At 44.6% G+C, this 16,664-nt stretch overlaps 1 protein-coding gene across 1 annotated transcript in view; it reads right to left on the reverse strand.

The window, feature by feature from the left end:
• Window positions 1-15,902, reverse strand: part of nrxn2b (neurexin 2b) — a 346,947-nt gene extending 331,045 nt beyond the window's left edge. The window contains exon 1 of the mRNA XM_034557186.1: window positions 15,714-15,902. Coding sequence (XP_034413077.1) covers window positions 15,714-15,887 — 174 coding nt within the window. The 5' untranslated portion in view covers window positions 15,888-15,902. The remainder of the gene's footprint in view (window positions 1-15,713) is intronic.
• Window positions 15,903-16,664: the final 762 nt, after the last annotated feature.

Raw genomic sequence — 16,664 nt, forward strand, 5'->3', positions numbered from 1 at the left:
ATGCTGGGCTAGAGTAGCATTTACACCCTGGGAGTATGCCGATGTGAAGACGTCTAGCCATTAGAGACATGCAGACAGGGTGCAGGGACACTGTCAGTTTGGAGGTAGAGGAGGGACAGGATGGGAGCAATGTCACCAATCACAGATGAAATCAACGGAAATGAGAGGGTTTTTAAAGAAGAGGGAAAATTGAGAGGGGCGAGAGAACGTCACTGTCTTGGTGAATAGAACAGTTAACATCCCAATGGTGGGGCATGTCGTATCATCACTATCCATGACCTCCACACTATTGGACATCAAGAAAAATAAATCTGTCCTCAGACATATTGACACTTCCCATCATGCTTCTACTTGAACTTTCGCCATAGGATTTTGGATGCAAGCTCAAAAATTAGCTTCATTGCTTTTGTCGAATGTGAGACTGAGTGAGTCACTAGATACAGTGGCTTACCGCACACTCAACGTTCTATTATGATGGATTAGGCAGATTCTCCCCGTGGGGCATCAATCCTCTATTCACCCTGAAAATGAACGTCTGTCTCCCCTCTTTACTATTTTCCCGTTTTTGGGGGGTTTCAGAAGGATAAGGTGTGAGGTCGTTATTCATTTTAGTAAGTTAATTTGGAAGTTAAACTTATAGGAGTAAAAAAAAAATTAAGTGAAAATAAATAAATAAAACAGCAAGAGGGTGTGGCTAACGTGTTTCATGGCCGTATTGATTAAATTAGGACAATTGATATATGCATGTATATATGTTAGCCACGATATATACATATACATATATTCTCAATCTGTATATTAAAAAAAACTGAAAAAATAAAATAAAATAAGATCCGGAAGTCTCTTCATGCAAGTGGTGAGGCCAGTAAAGTATAAGAAATATAAGTTAGTGTTAGTGTTAATGAGGTGTCGATCACACACTGTTCAGATTTTCCCAGGCAGCTCCCTTTATGGTCTGCATCAATGGCCAGAACGCCTCATTCAATGATTACAAAGTCCAGTGAAAGCAAGTAACACTCATCAGAGCTACTAAAACCAGATCCCACCGAGGTCTGATTCAAAGACTCTTTAATTTCTATATGTCCGCAATGTCCCCAGTCTGCAGCTTAATAAAAGCGCAATTGTCATTTTATTTTTCAATCATGAGCTTTCATCGGTACTCCCGGTCTGATTTGCTGCACCCGAGATCAGGGGACTAATGCCACATTAAAGCACTTTATTAAGCGTGCACATGTGTGTTCGGCAGTGTGTTCAGGTGCTAGTCTGGGAACAGCCCCATCTTGATCATAAATCAGCCTAAGGCCACTAATGGGATCAAACCCTCATTCGAAGCCTACTTTACAGTGAGGGCTTCGGCCATTAAATCAAGAGTTGTAAATACTCTTCATGACTCCATAAACCACAGGGTGGCGAGCCGAGATAACGGGTCACTATATAACAGGCTAAGCAGGTCCAACGTGGCAAGATGGTTTCATCAGTGAAATGTTGAAGAAATTCATGAACAAACTGATTTGTTGTGTTTTGTTTGTATTGCTCTCACTGGAGTTGCTCTAGTAAGCCACTTGAGAAATCTGAGGTGTACATTCACTTCTTCTAAGGAAAAGGAATCAGGAGGAAACGGGGATCAACAAAAAACAAAAAGGTACCTATTCAAACTTTATTTAATTGAGAAAATCTCTTTATTTCTTCATATGGTGTTTGAAGTAAAAAATTAAAATAAAAAAAGCAACAAATAAAATCTTAAAAGCTAAATTTGTGTAATTTCTATATCTTTTTGGGCAGACCTCTTTGGATGAACACGATAATTATTTTCAGGAAGGGGTGGGGGTTGGATGGCAATAAAAAGCAAGTACATATATATAGAGAGACGGCTAAAAGAAAAACAGAGAGGTGGAGTTTTTCAGCTACCTTGGAATTGATGGCGGATTGTACTTTCAGTAAACCAAAATGAATAGAAAGAGGTAACGGGAAACCCAGGGCAAACCAAAGTATAAGACAATTAGAATGATATCTACCATATAATGCAGTTTGTTTACCATAGCGTGTCCAATGCCTGCGTGCTTCAGGAGAAAACAGGGGAAGGAGAAAGAAAAAATAAATAATGACAAACCTTAAACTCAAGAAAACACACCTCTACCCCAAAAAAGTGGCAAAGAAAAAAAAAAAGTGCCTTTTGCAAAACCAGCTTTCAATAACAAAAATGACTCTAATGTTAAAATATAATTAAAAAGAATATATAATTGTCCTATTGTTTATATAGTAAAACATCCAAATAAAGAAATAAAGAAAGTAATTGTATAATTATTTTGTTTTAAAAGGGTCATCTAGAAATGAAAACAAAAGGAATAAAAGGATAACAATACATTTGTTAGTATGTAAGTCGCAGGTTAAGTAGAGAAAACAACAGATGGTTCACATTCCGTGAATGACACAGTGTTAGTTGTAGAAATTATAAAAGGTAAGGGAAAAGAAAATTCACCAATGAAAAGAATCAAATTGGAAGAATTCTGAAGCTTGTTGTTAGTAAAAGAGACAAGAGTTAGCAAATCAACATCCACAGAGGGGATTTGGCTCGTTGTGATGGGGATGTTGGTTTTGAGTAGGGAAAGGGGTGAGGGAAAAGTACATCAAGTGTTCACTCTGACAGCCTAATCTGGTCAGTGGGCTCGGCTGGCGGTGGGCTGCAGTCCATTTGAAAATGGTGTCCTTTAGTACTGGGCGAGGCCAATCGTGTCTTGATGACATGAAAAGGTGCAATTCTCTAAGCAAAATGTCCCCAAGTAGTCATTAAGGGGGCTAATGTGATATATGCAGGGAAAAATCCCAAAATAAATTATTGCATTTTAAAAATGGACAATTGTGGTAAAAAGGACATTTTCAGTGATGTGAAATCATCGGGGGTCATTGAGGGAAACATAATTGATTCAGCATATTGGTCAGCATGAGAGGAGAGGATAGAGAAGGGCAAAGAGAAAGACAGAGGGATCTCACTGAGGGTACCGGTACCTGCAGCCTCCTGAGAGATAGAAAGAGAGAGAGAAATGGTCCATTAGTCGGTCAAGTCATTTCCACAATGAAATGCCAATGACCATGTCCCTAGGAAGAGAAAAGCAAGTAAACTAGAATGTCAGTAAAAAAGGAACCATGTGACACATCTCCAGCCTGTCACCTGTGCATTATGTGATGGGATGAAAAAGGGAACGGGGCCGAACATTACATTACATGTCATTTAGCTGCCGCTTTTATCCAAAACGACTTACGAGTGCATTCAACCATGACTACAAACTACAAAGCGCTATAAGTAAGTACTATTTAAGTGCTACTGGAGTGCTACTTTCTTTACATTGCACAAGGTACACCCACATGAGGTCGATTATTGAGCGAATCACAGCTGAGCTGACGGGCAGGAGTACAGTGCAGACCGATCACTGTTAAATGCGCCAATTTGTTGATTTGTTCGGTGACAATGGTTTCACTGACTCTGTCACCCCCAGGACTACCTCTTCTTCCTCCTCCTTCTTCCCCCTTCTTCCCCCTTCCCCCTCCTTCTTCTTCTTCCTCCTCCTCCTCCTCCTCCTCCTCCTCCTCCTCCTCCTCCTTCTTCTTCTTCTTCCTCTCTCCTCCTTCTTCCCCCTCCTTCCTCCTCCTCCCCCTCCTCCTCCTCCTTCTTCTTCTTCCTCTCTCCTCCTCCTCCTCCTCCACACACGTCACTTTAACATGCACTTTAATGTAAACACACGTCACATGTAACATACACTTTAACTTAAACACACATGTCACTTGAAACCCACACCTAAACACTTTAACGTTATTTGTTGTCTGAGCACTTTATCGTATACTTAATACATTGCACTGTTGCTGTCGCGTTGATTGTTGTTTGTCATGTCTAATGTTGCACCTTCCGCCAAAAAAAATTCCTCGTTTGTGTAAACATTCCTGGCAATAAACGGTTTCTGATTCTGATTCTGATTCTGACTAAAGTACTCATGTGCATAACTCCCGGAGAGACGGAGAGCCTGACGGTAGCCTCTCAAGTCCAGTTAGCTCTGACTATCAGCTCTACGCTGTCTGTCCACACTACTGAGTGGTGGAAGGGAGTCAGTCGTCCCGTGTGCCAGCAGTGAGATGATAAAGGATCTATCAGTGAGATCTGCCTTGAGTTTCCCCTCAGGAAGGAAGGAACATCTAGAGGACATCTTGTATCTCCATCTGAGAGTTAAAAGCACCAGCTACGGCGGGCGACCGTTTCTGACGCCAGAATTCGTGCTGAATCTATGCAGACCATGAATCCATTTATTGGTGATCGGGCACTACCTGATTTAAATCTCAACGTGCGACTCGGGCTGCTAAAACAGATATCATTTTATGTTTAAGTTCTAATGATGGTGCTGTTTGAATACAATAGCAACAGTTGGGATGCATACACCCAGAGAGAAACCACAATGTTTCCACAAGTCTGTGCCTGTAGTGTGTACAGTAGGTACAGTCCCGTGGGTGTTGGCGTGTGGGCTGGATTATGATGTGTTTGTGCCATCTGTGTAGGAGACTAAGTGGCAGCCATAACCAACCCTTCCCCCCCCCCCCCCCCCCCGATCGGGGGCCACTCTGATCCAGGGTCATGTTAAAAGTGTCTGTCTAATGACTCCTCTTAATCCATTAATTAGGTGAAGTGAGGGGGATTCAAACGTGAATGTGTATTTGTCCCCCCCCCACCCCCCCCCGCTGCTCTGCCGTGGCTCGGAGTCTACCAAAACAACAGCTGACACATCAAAGAGTGGACGTGATGGATAGGAAGCTCCGGCGACTGGGATCCTGGTTTAGTAAGTGAGACAAATGTGCTCTTACAAAAGATGACAATGATTGTGGGCTTTTCTACCCCCATTGAAAGACGGTCTGCAGTTCAGCATGGGGAGAGGGGGGGAATCAATGAGAAACTATTAAGAGAAGCATTTTGAATTCAGCAAGTTTCAGATCCCTCACTGGCGTTTGATGTCTGGATTTGTGAACGTATCGCTCTCTCCGTTCTTTGTTGGAGCAGCCCTGGGATGGTTGTGAAAAATTCATCGTTCAGAAAATTGCTGATGTGTATGCATAAAGGACGGGCAGTTTTTTTTAATTCTCCTGGGCAGGTCTCTGTAAGGTCTTGTGTTTTTGTGTCTTAGTGAATAATGAGGACAATAGTTTTCAAATCAGTCCAGTATTGAGGGAGAACACTGAGGCATATCCACCTTCAATGGAAGACCACTGGAACTGACATGCTCAGATTGTTATCACGAGTGTCTGACAACATTACGGAGGGAACCCTACAGAGAAAACTAAACATGGTGTTCTTTACCTTGAACCAGTCCGGCACTCCTCGCTCCAAATCTCACTCACATTCAGAATGAGACTTTTCCCGGAGCTCGACTTGGTTAGAGACAATAACAAGCATCAAATGAAAGGTCAGGACAAATATGTTATTTCTCTGTTATGTGCTTTACATAAAGTTGACACCTATAATAACCATCTGAGACTCACATTGAGGGTGAGGAGTTGCTGCTGCCGTTCTCCTGGAACACTGTACCCATTTCAACAAATGTTGTCCTCAGGTTGATAAAGTCTCCCTTTAAGTCTACAAGGTCAAGGCATGCAGGCTAATGAAGACCGACTTCCCAACAGGCAAAGGAATGAAGGAGACGTACAACTTCCAGACGAGAAAGAAGTGAAACAAACTGAGCCAACTGGCCGTGTGGTGAAGATCTAGAGGCGTAGCACACTGGAAAAAACTGCTGAACTGGTGCTCCGTTGTCAAGATCAATTGTGCAGAAAATGTAATTAAATGACACACAATGGGCTGACAACAACTCAAGAGTAGCAAAAGAGATGCAAATCCAGCACATAAAGGAGGAAGAGGAATATCAAAAATAGACCAGCTCCTGATTTGACTGTCTCACAGTACATTTCCTTTTCCATGCGCCCGGCATGTTTCAACTTTGCCTCACCCAGCATGCCTGGGGCCCCTGCTGTGACAGCACATCCCCCTCTCTGTAATTGACCCATGTGGGAAAACGAAGGCTGCGAGTGCCGATGTCTGCTGATGGAGGACACGGCTCCCAGTTGTGTAAACAACCACAGGTCCAGACAAACAACTTGGTGCTGCGTCTGTCTCACTCACTGGGCGTGTATCATTCACCATCAGGCATTTCACAGACGTGACTCTCCCAACCTGTGCCGAGGACCTGCAGGATGCCAGCCGCAGATGGCCGAGATGTTAGATGGTGTTTTTGTTGAGTCGCTGATCTTTTGCACACTGGACGCTACTGAACTGTGGCCGCCAGCGAGTGAGCTGAATATGTATTTCATGACAAATGGACAGTGGCGCCCGAGCCAGTCCAGATAGATTCATCATCGTACGGCAGATTGGTCTGACTGATGACCATTTTCCTATAAATTTGGGCCTTTAGAAATAAGTGATGGAACTGATATTGTGGAATACTATTATGGGTTGGGAGAGGAGGATATAGGTGCTATTTGTCACCGGCAGAAATGTAAAAGTCTGAATTAATGCTTAGAGACACATGATAAATGTGTGCGTGTCACCTGTGTAAGTATTAGATCAGTTTGAGTTGGCCGTGTGAGCTTCCAGATCACTCCGTATGCGTGTGCCTCGCTGGGTATATTCATGCACGCATGGTGTATTAGGAGTTCCCCCTGCAACACAGACACTCGCCGAGTAACCCCGTCAGATGGAGGGGAACTGGGCCTCGATTCAAAACGGCGCTTTCAGGTGCTTTCGGTTCCGTGTTCATTCCAATCATCTGCCGTGTCCTCCCGGCTGCCTCTCTGAATCTGGCTCCAAATAATGGAAACTGGCAGACAGGCTTCAGGTGCAAATATAAATGTCACCGCAATTACGGCGGAGAGAAGTCTGCAAACAAACAGTGTGTGGGGATGTGTGCTTCTGTATAGGTGTGTGTGGAGATTGCAGGAGAACAGTGCAGTGCAGATGGTCATCATTTGTTGTGCTTCTTCGTCATACTCTCCTCTCTTCCCCATCTATGGCTGGCTGACTGACCGCATGACTCCCTCCTTGTCCTTTGTTTCTGTTTATAGTCCAGGATGAGTTCAAGGGGGTATGTTAACTTTTATTCCATTATAAGCAGCTGAGTTATAAGCAGCTGAACATGAATATGGATGTTTTAAAGAAAGTAGTTCCAGCTAGCTCTACGTAATTGTATATAGTGTGCATGGACTTTTGATTGATGATAAAAAAAAGAAAAATGCTCTCAGCTTGGGCAAAGAGCACAGCATTCAGCACTTTCCCATTTGGATGTAAGTACTAAGGATGCCTTTGATCGTGGTGTTAACGTTCACCCTAGATCCAAGAAGTCATTCAAATCAACTCACTGCTAGACTTTCTCCTCTCCTTAGTCTCCCCCGAAGACGTTCGCCCTGCTGACTTGTCCTGTTCCCTCCCATCATCTCTTCCTTACTCCCGTTTCCGTTTGAATGTGCTAATGACGAGGAGATTTGTTATCCGATTGCAGGTCTCCCAGAAAGAGGGATGCATACATATAAAAGTGCCGGAGCAGGCAGAGGCAAATGAGGCTAATGAGTGAGTGAGTGAGTGTGGGAATGCGGGCGCGTATGCTAATGTGGTGGCAATGTGATGCAAATGAGCTTTTCTTTTCTCAAACGCACGGAAACTCTCGCCGTTGGTACCAAACAACCAGGGCCGGTGTTCCAGCCCGAGGCGTTTGTAGTTTGAGTAATGTACAGACACACGCTGAGCTTGGGGTGCTGACCTCTCTGATTGGCATGGGGGGGGGGGGGGGGGGGGGGGGGGGGGGGGAGAGAGAGAGAGAGAGGAGGGGGGGGGGGGGGGGGGAAAATAAAGGAAAACATCCACTCAAACAATGACTGCACCCCCACCTCCTCTGGGCTGGAGCATATTAGGATTACTTAAAATGTCATTGGCGGTAAACTGAGGAAGGATTACAGGGGTGTTAGCATGTCATTATGTACATCAAACAGATCCACTACCTCTGCCTCTCGGCTGTATGTGTTAGCAAAGCTGAGCACTTTTCTTCCTTTGTGGCCACGAGAGGTTTAAGCAGTCATTAAGCTGACCTTAAAGAGACGTGGATGTGGAAGCTAGGATCGTGTGTGTGTGTGTGAGAGTGCGAGAGTGTGTGCGTGTGTGCGTGCGTGTGTGTGAGTGTGTGTGAGAGTGTGAGTGTGAGAGAGTGTGCGTGTGTGAGTGTGTGTGAGAGTGTGAGTGTGAGAGAGTGTGCGTGTGTGAGTGTGTGTGAGAGTGTGAGTGTGAGAGAGTGTGTGGGTGTGTGTGTGAGTGTGAGTGTGAGAGTGTGCGTGGGTTGGGGGGTCCAGAGTCAAATACCTGGAGTGTCACTAATGAAGTTGTCTTGTTCTACTCTATTACTACTGGCAAATGCATGAAGGTTTCTAAGTAAATGACTAAATAAAGTAAATCAGGTCTCAATAATACCATAGGGTTTAACTCTGGAAGTTGAAAATGGTGAATGCCGCCACTGGAGCACTGCAGCCAGGGACGGTTCACTGCCCAACAGCATCGCAGACTCCGTTGCTAAGTGACACGTTGCTAGCTAGAATGGACGGGAGGGACGGAGTGAAAAAGAGAGAGAGAAAAGAGGGAAAGAGGGGTTGATTGGTTCCCTCTCAGGAATCCCGGCTGCCTCTTGGAGGAACGTTGGATGAGAGGTGAGGAAGAAGAGGGATGGTAGTTGCAGCTGATCATGCCTTATAGAGATAGATGACGGACAAAGAGGTGGAACTCATTTTGATTGTAAGGGGGAGGATGGAGGTTCTCACTCTGTTGTCGCACATGAAATAAATGGGACCGTTTCCTTAAAACAGGAGTTCTAAAAAACGGTGATGTCTTAGTAACCGGCATTACAACGGATCGCGACAGCTCATTGAGTTTTTAACCGTCAAAAGGAATAGAGCTTTTAGAAGCTCACGCAGCACGTAGAAGACGCTAATAAAGTGGGCTGTGACTGTGTTTCATTTTCAAATCACAGTTTTTGTCATCAAAGGTTTTATATTCCTTTGACTGGGCCTGTTTCTCCATAGAACAACCATACAGTAGAGTGTGTGCAGGATGTGAATATGTACAGTTAACTAGCAGCAGTTTCTATTATGGATAGGAGACACGCATGGAGGCTGGAAGAAGTCGAGAATGCCATGCTTTTGCACGTTTGTGCGTGTGCACTCAACTACCTTTGCGTCATTGCATTCTGTGTCATGTCCCCTCGCTTGCTTGTAAAGTTTGTGTTTGTTAACGCGTATTATCCATTACTGACAGGGAGGGCGCGCTCCAGTCTCCACAATCCTAAACAACACAGGCAACCTTTTAAAAGTGCGTTTCCCCCTTGGACAGATGTGTCACTCGTATGCAGTATATGCATTTAAAGTGGGATGCAAAACAACTGTTGTTATGTGTGCTACGTATGCAACATTTCTTTTGGATGTTGCTTATTCTAAAAAAGGTTTAGGCCCTGCTGCTGCTGCTTCCACAACACGTCCTATTAGCAGGGGATTGCAGAGAAGCACATATAAAGGCTCTTCTTTTGAGGTTGAATCACTGATGTTTTAAATCAATCTGGGGCACTGCAAAACAAACACTTATAGTTGCCTTTCTCTATAGATGGTAAAGGCTTTGTAGTCAAGAGTAAATAAATATATGAAAGTTCTCGTTCAGGGGATTCCTGTAGGGTTCATAGCGGTCAATACATTATATAAGTAACAGATTATGATTCTCAACGTGACCTCTGCTGAACTCCATCCTGGAGCTGAACCTGCAGGCTGGGTATTCAGCACTAAGAGAGCGTGATAAACCTCGGTTTGATCCATTCATTGACCCAGTGGCTGCATTAAGGTGCAATTATATGGAAAGGAGGCGTGGATGTGTGGGGCGACTTAAAGAACATCAAGAGAGACACAACGAAAGATGAAACTGGAGATGAGGCTAAAAATGGTGGAAAGGGTGACTGACTCATAAGGGAGAAATGGAAAAGCAAAAAGAAGTGAGATATTGTGTTCAGAGGGGGGAGGGTCAGTGTCTCTCTCCCTCTATCTTTCTCTCTGCTGTGCTATGCCACTGGCCCAGTTCTGTGGCTGTCGAATCATCTGGTTGTAAAGTCACATTGGGGAATTAAAAGAAAGCTTTCTTTCTTAGTAGAGAACAAACTGCCGTCTCTCTTGCAATGCTCCCCCATCCTCCCTCTGCTCTGATATTCCTTTAGTCTCAGAAAACAGCACTACACTTCATTTCCCATTCTCTATGGTGCGCCCGATCATCCGCTCGCTCTCTTCTTCTCCTTCTCGCGAACAAACACAAATACAGACATGCGAGCGCGCACTTCCTTTTCCCTGACAGCGTGCATCATGTTTTCTCTGAATGACTGCGGCCTCCTGTGGGAAGAGAGTGTCTGTTAAGTGCAAAGACGGGCCATTGTGCTATGAGGCCATTCGGATTCTTACAGTGATTGTAAACATGGAAAGTTACTCAAACAATATGTTAGTATATAGATTACTGGGTTCCTATCTTTCCAGGAAATTGAACGTTTGCTGTCCATCCTACATGTTGGCATTGCGTTGCTAAAATACAAGCAGATCATGAACAGAAATCAAACCATTCCAACAAATGGCATCACAAAAGATAGATGATGGTCAACTACGGAGCAGCAGGGTGGAACATCCCCATCATGCATAGCAGGTGATTCTTTCACAAATGTATGACTAGATTACGGAGTAGTCATGGCTGCTGCCAGTCTTTCTCTGTTCGGTCATGTGAGCACGTCGAGGACGGCTTCTCTGTTGGCCACGCCCAAAGACTCACTTCCTACTTCTGTATCCTCATTGCAGATCTGCAACATCAATTAATCCATAGGGAACAAACTGTGTGTAGCTAATCATGTTACTCGGCCTGACTGGAGGGGCATTAACCTCAACAGTAACTTCATATCAGCGTCTTATCATAACTAAGTTGGGATCCAAACACAGGACAGTTACCCTGGATAATGAGCTTCTAATGCGGTGGGAATACCGAGTATCTACCAGGAGAGGAAGCTGATGAACCAAGTCTGCTGACTTGCTGTCAGACGCTCCCGTCTCACTGCAATCTATTGTTGAAAAGGCAACGCATTAACCACCACACATTCATCAAGGGTCCCACAGACCGCCAGCCTCCACCCCATCTGCACTTGATCTACTGCCACTCTGCAATGCACGCAAATGCATGGCGGTAACAGGGAGGAACATAACACAGGCGCCAGGCGCTTTAAGTTCTGTCCACGGTATTCTCAATGGAACGGCCGCTAAAGGGTAGCCCTGCAAGGAGTTGAGCAGTGTGTGTCTGTGTCTTAGCAGTGTGATTTAAAACAGGTCATAACATTAATACTCGCAGAGTATGCATTACAGTGGAGAAAGAGCAGTTATTTAAACTATGCATTGTGCATGGATGGGCTTTTACTGCTAGAATTATGCTGACTAGAGTGTCATTGCACACTTGATATTTGACCTATTTTTACAATGTGTTCAATCTTGGTGCAATCTATTGTGTATATATATATATATATAATTTCCCGAGACACCCGGGCAAGAGGTTTTTTTTTTATCTGTGTCTTCGCCCTTCCTCGGTCTGCAGTGTGTGTGTGTGTGTGTGTGTGTGCGCGTGCGCACGCGTGTGTGTGTGTGTGTGACCCCAGAGGAGAAAGGGCAGGGATGGTCAGCAGTGCTGAAGTCTACGAGAAGCCCGTGATGGTAGATCATCATGTGAAGGAGAGCAGAGGGAGTGAGGGGATCCCTCGCTCCTTATGCCAACCATTATGTGCAGTGCATGGGGTAGAGCGGGTGGGGATGTGCATGTGTGCAAGTGCATGTGTGTGTGTGTGTGTGTGTGTGTGTGTGTATTGCACTGATGAGAGGTCAAGGGAAGTGTCCTTGCCTGCCTATCAACTGTACTCTTCAGGGATTAGCCAAACACACACAGCGCTTTCCACGTACACACTTGCAGTACTGCCAGATGCCACCAAGGGGAGCTCTGAATCTGTGATCTGTTAGGCATGGAGCGGGCCCATGTCCCCCACACCCCACCCTCCGCTTCTCTCCTCTCTCTTGGTGGAGAGTCCCTATCACCTCACCTAATTCTGTCTCATTTTATTCCTCACAAAGCTGACAAATTCATAGGTTTTGTGGAGAAAAGACGGCAAATATATATGTACAGAGGGAGGGAGGGTCAGAGAGTGGAAGAGGGGAGAGCGAGGGAGCGGGGGGGAGAGAGACTGGCTTGTGAGAACTCACAGGCGCTACTTATTTTGGTGCTTACTGATGCAGCCGTAGATATGCATGACCCATTAAGAACAAGAGACAGAGAGTGGATGAGACTTCGGAGACCACTGGGGCCGTACGATACCCTCAGCTGGAATCCAACGCTCGTCTTGTAAACCGCAGGCTATTTGGAATGCAAGATATTGTGTTAGCCCTGATAGGAAGAGCAGTGGAAACCAAGAATGTGGCTGCTCTGTTTATGTTTGCAGAGCATCAGACGTTGCATTTAACAGTATTTAGAGCATCTAAACCACACCAAACGTGGTCGGTTGCATGACCACTGTTTGTTTCCATTGTTTGTGGAGTGATGTGAATATTATTGGAAGCTATACTGTATACAGAATATGTTCAAAACAAAAAGTGAAATATAGTATATATAAGCATCCCTGCAATAACATATGTGGAGTCTTTGCTCCGTTTATAATGGTGCATGTCATGTTAGATGACCATGGAAGTGGACATCTTTGTACTGGCTACCATTACATTGTTCTTGTTGTATCATACACCCTCTGTAATCTTTCAAAAACGCACACCTGCATAACATGAACAGCATACATTGTGTAGACTGTCATGTCCATCTCCTGGTTATATATACACACACACCCACACCCACCCACACACACACACACACACACATGATAATGATATTGTTCTTCAGTTTATTAATGATTATTTAGCTTCGTCAGAAAGCCCAAACATGCATGATTACGTCATAATCCAAATCATTGTACCGATGATAACTATTAATAATTATATAGAAGTAGCTAATCTTCTCTGTGATGGTCTTGTTTACTTGTAGGTCATTTAGAGACATCAGTATTACATTGAGACTCATTAACAGTTTAAGGTCTCTGACAGTAAATCTTCAGTGCATTTATATTAATATTCAGGAATATTTTTTTGGGAAATTAGTTTAAAGTTAGTTTTACCCCAATGATAAATAAAGTTAGTGTCTGAACTGTCCTTGAGTTTTATTGATTTTGTTCAACCCTGTAACTAGTAAGACAACATATTAGCTAATACTTACTTGCCGTGGCTAACCCACACTTGTTAAAGAGGAACTGCTCAGTGCCATGATGCCTATTGGTCTAAACAGGTTTAGAAAGTATGTGCATTTCATTTATTTTTGTTAAATGCCACACCCCCTTTTGCCACTTGGTGAACAGATGCTCACACAGGTGCAGGCTTTCCTACGGTGTTCCTCTGACATGCGTGTAGCCGCATGTGTGTTCTACGAGACCTCGAAGAATGCGAGTGCTCATTGATCAGCTGGGTACGAGCCCGGCAGTAAACACCGGGTCAGAGATGGTCGATGTGTCATCGATACCTCTGTCCTTGCGTCTCTCAGAGGGGACGGTCCGGTGTAAATCTAGAGAGCTCTTTAACACCAAGGCCGGCTGTTAGGTCAATTACAGTGATCCACCAGGGATTCTAGCGCTGGTGCAAGTTAATGGAGATGGCCTGGACGGCACAGTGGGGGCGATTGGCTGTGGGTGGAGGCATGGACCGAGTAGAGGCGCTACGCTGACTTTCTATGTCAATATCACGAATGAAGAGAGATTACTGTAACACTGCTACAGGAGATGTGCCTGCTAGTTTCGACAGTAGCATGTGACTTCTAGTTGATCTCTACACTTCAACAAGACACATTATTGACACAAATGTGTCAAGACTATTTTAAATATTGTATATGTATCATTTAGTAACGAGCAGTGTGTGTACCGTTCCAAACTAAATAAAAATTAGAGTATTTCATTTTGCCAGCATTCTATTGTGAATGCCAATACAGACAGACAGACGGAGCGCACACAGACGGGTGGATGGACAGTGAGACGGGTGCTTCTTACTTGCCTAATGGTCATCATGGTGCAGTTGGTGGTAGGTGGGTTGGCTCATGCTGTAAATCTTTAAAACCGTGCAGGCTTCCCAATCTCATTAAGCTAGTCTCACTCTGCTGATCACACATGTCACTACAGCATAAAATATTTAACACCCACAGTGTGTGTGCGTGTGTGTGTGTGTGTGTGTGTGCATTTGTGTGTCTGAGATGCTGCGTCTGACACTGTGTGTGTCAGTGAGTGTGTGATCACTAGCCCTCATCCTACTGAAAGTACACCACATGCAAATAAAACACCAGCTCCAAAAATAGTGGACCATTTCAATGTCTAAGTTACCACATTGAGAATTATAATAGCAGTATTGTAATATGGCAGAAATTGCAGAGTCTGGTGGCCATGGAAATGTCTCCCTATAATTTAACAGCACTTAGTTCACATTAAGAATCACTTTGCTCTCAGGTTTCCCTTCTCCAGTGTCTCTTAGAGCAGTTTGGTACTACCGGCTGTCCAACCTCCCCCACCTTTCTCAGGATGCTTTTGCAGGCGCACACAAAGAAGTTGATGGACCATCTTTGTGGTAATGTATTCAAATCAGGCTTTTTCATCCATTTTATTTTTTTGGGTTTGCATTCAGGCCACTTACAATGCCCATTATTGGGCCCGACAAGCCATTCATTACAATTACAATTACCGAAAAATAAAGTGAAGAAGTAAGCGCGGCAACTGTAATTGAAATTGATTGTATCTCACTGCTGGTAACTGCAACTGCCAATTGATGACCTGGTGCATCCAGAGAGTGCACTGTATCTACATATACTTACTACGTAGCTTGAAAAAAAACAACAACTAGGTAGATGGAACAAGCACAGGGACGGGGGGGCTCTTTGGTTTTCCATTAGCTACGATTAAAGGTTTGTAAAGATGTGTTTGGTAATGTGTTCAGAAAGGGTTTAAGTGCATTGTCACCTTTGATGCATTAGGGCGCATTCCATTTGTTTAGCCGAGTACATTATGGGCATACATATTGAGCAAAGCACTTTCCTCACTTGCTCATTAATAACAGCACAAAACAGTGCCCTTGGTAACACCTGAAATGTGCATGTCTTGCAATGCATTATGATGTATATGAACTATAATCTCATTATGATTGGGACTATAGTCTCTACTTGACTTGGACTGGGTTGTGTTTTCACATTTTGCCCTTGAGTGACCTTTGGATATGAAGGTGAGATGGATCTTTGGTCATTTTAGAAGAAAAATATAAAGCCAAGAAAGATAGAAATAAAAAATAAAAAACAGCACCAGGCCTCTGTTCAATGTCCACCTAGAAGAAAAAGAAACGTCTGTTAAGGTGGGTTGAAAGCAACAGGAGAGGAGAGAAGGAAGGTGAGACTGTGTGCTCCGTGTGCAGAGAGCAAAGACCTGAAGATGGAGAGCAGAGGAAAGCAGCAGAGACAGAGTGGGAGGGTGGCGGACAGAGGCACCACTCCGACTGCGGTGGCCCTGGATTCCACGGGCAGTGTTTACCTGGCGCAGGTTGCGGGTGACGCGCACATCATGCCAGGCGTTGTCGTTGAACTTGCCGTTGACGGGCTCCACCAGGGCCTCGAACGCCCCCGAGCCCAGGTTGATGACCAGCCAGACCGCGCCGCTCTTCAGGGAAAGGTTGACGTAGTCCGCCGACTTGCCGGTGTGGAGCATGAGGCCGTTGCGCTGCAGCGTGCGGAAGGAGAGCGTGATCTCGTCGGTGCTGCTCTGGATGGGCGTCAGCGAGAGGTCGTAGCAGAAGAACTCGTTGCCCTTGAAGGTGGCCACTGACTCTTCTTTACCTGGAGGAAGAAAAAAGAAGGAAGGAAGAAAAAGGAAGTTTGAGTTAAAGAAATACTATGTGAATTACACTATGATGTCCTAAATTATGCCAGGAGGGGGACGTGATTAAAAATGTGAGTAAAAGCCAAACAATATTTCACTCTTGGACCCGCTCACTGCATCACTGTGCAAAGATGGGTCACATGCTTTGAGATGAAACCAATTAGCTGGGTTTATTGCAGCACCCCAACACTGACAACACTTGTTGCTGCACCTCTAATGCATACAATAAACGTTTTCATCAAAGACACTTCACAGGGCAAAAAAAAAGCATCTGTTCAGTTCACAGACTAATTAACAGCACATAATAGTGCGACACACAATAGACTTTGGGTGTAGGGTGAAAAAGAAGAGCGGTGTGGGAGCGTCTGAGACGAGTGAGTGAGAAAACAGAATAACAGGAGAATAGAAGACAGAAATGGAAGGAGAAAAAAAAGGTGTTGACAACTTTGCTAATGCCTGTCAGTCGGTCTGCAGCACATGGCCTCCTTCCACTGCGGGGAGCTTCGTTCACAAGCTAGCAGTCAAAACAGCCAGTTTGTACAATGGACACGTGTCAAACAGCAGCCTCGTGGCAGCAGGGGGGGACACAGTGTGCATCTGGCAGGA

The sequence above is a fragment of the Cyclopterus lumpus genome, chromosome 18 (genome assembly GCF_009769545.1).
Source record: "Cyclopterus lumpus isolate fCycLum1 chromosome 18, fCycLum1.pri, whole genome shotgun sequence".
Classification (NCBI taxonomy): Eukaryota; Metazoa; Chordata; class Actinopteri; order Perciformes; family Cyclopteridae; genus Cyclopterus; species Cyclopterus lumpus.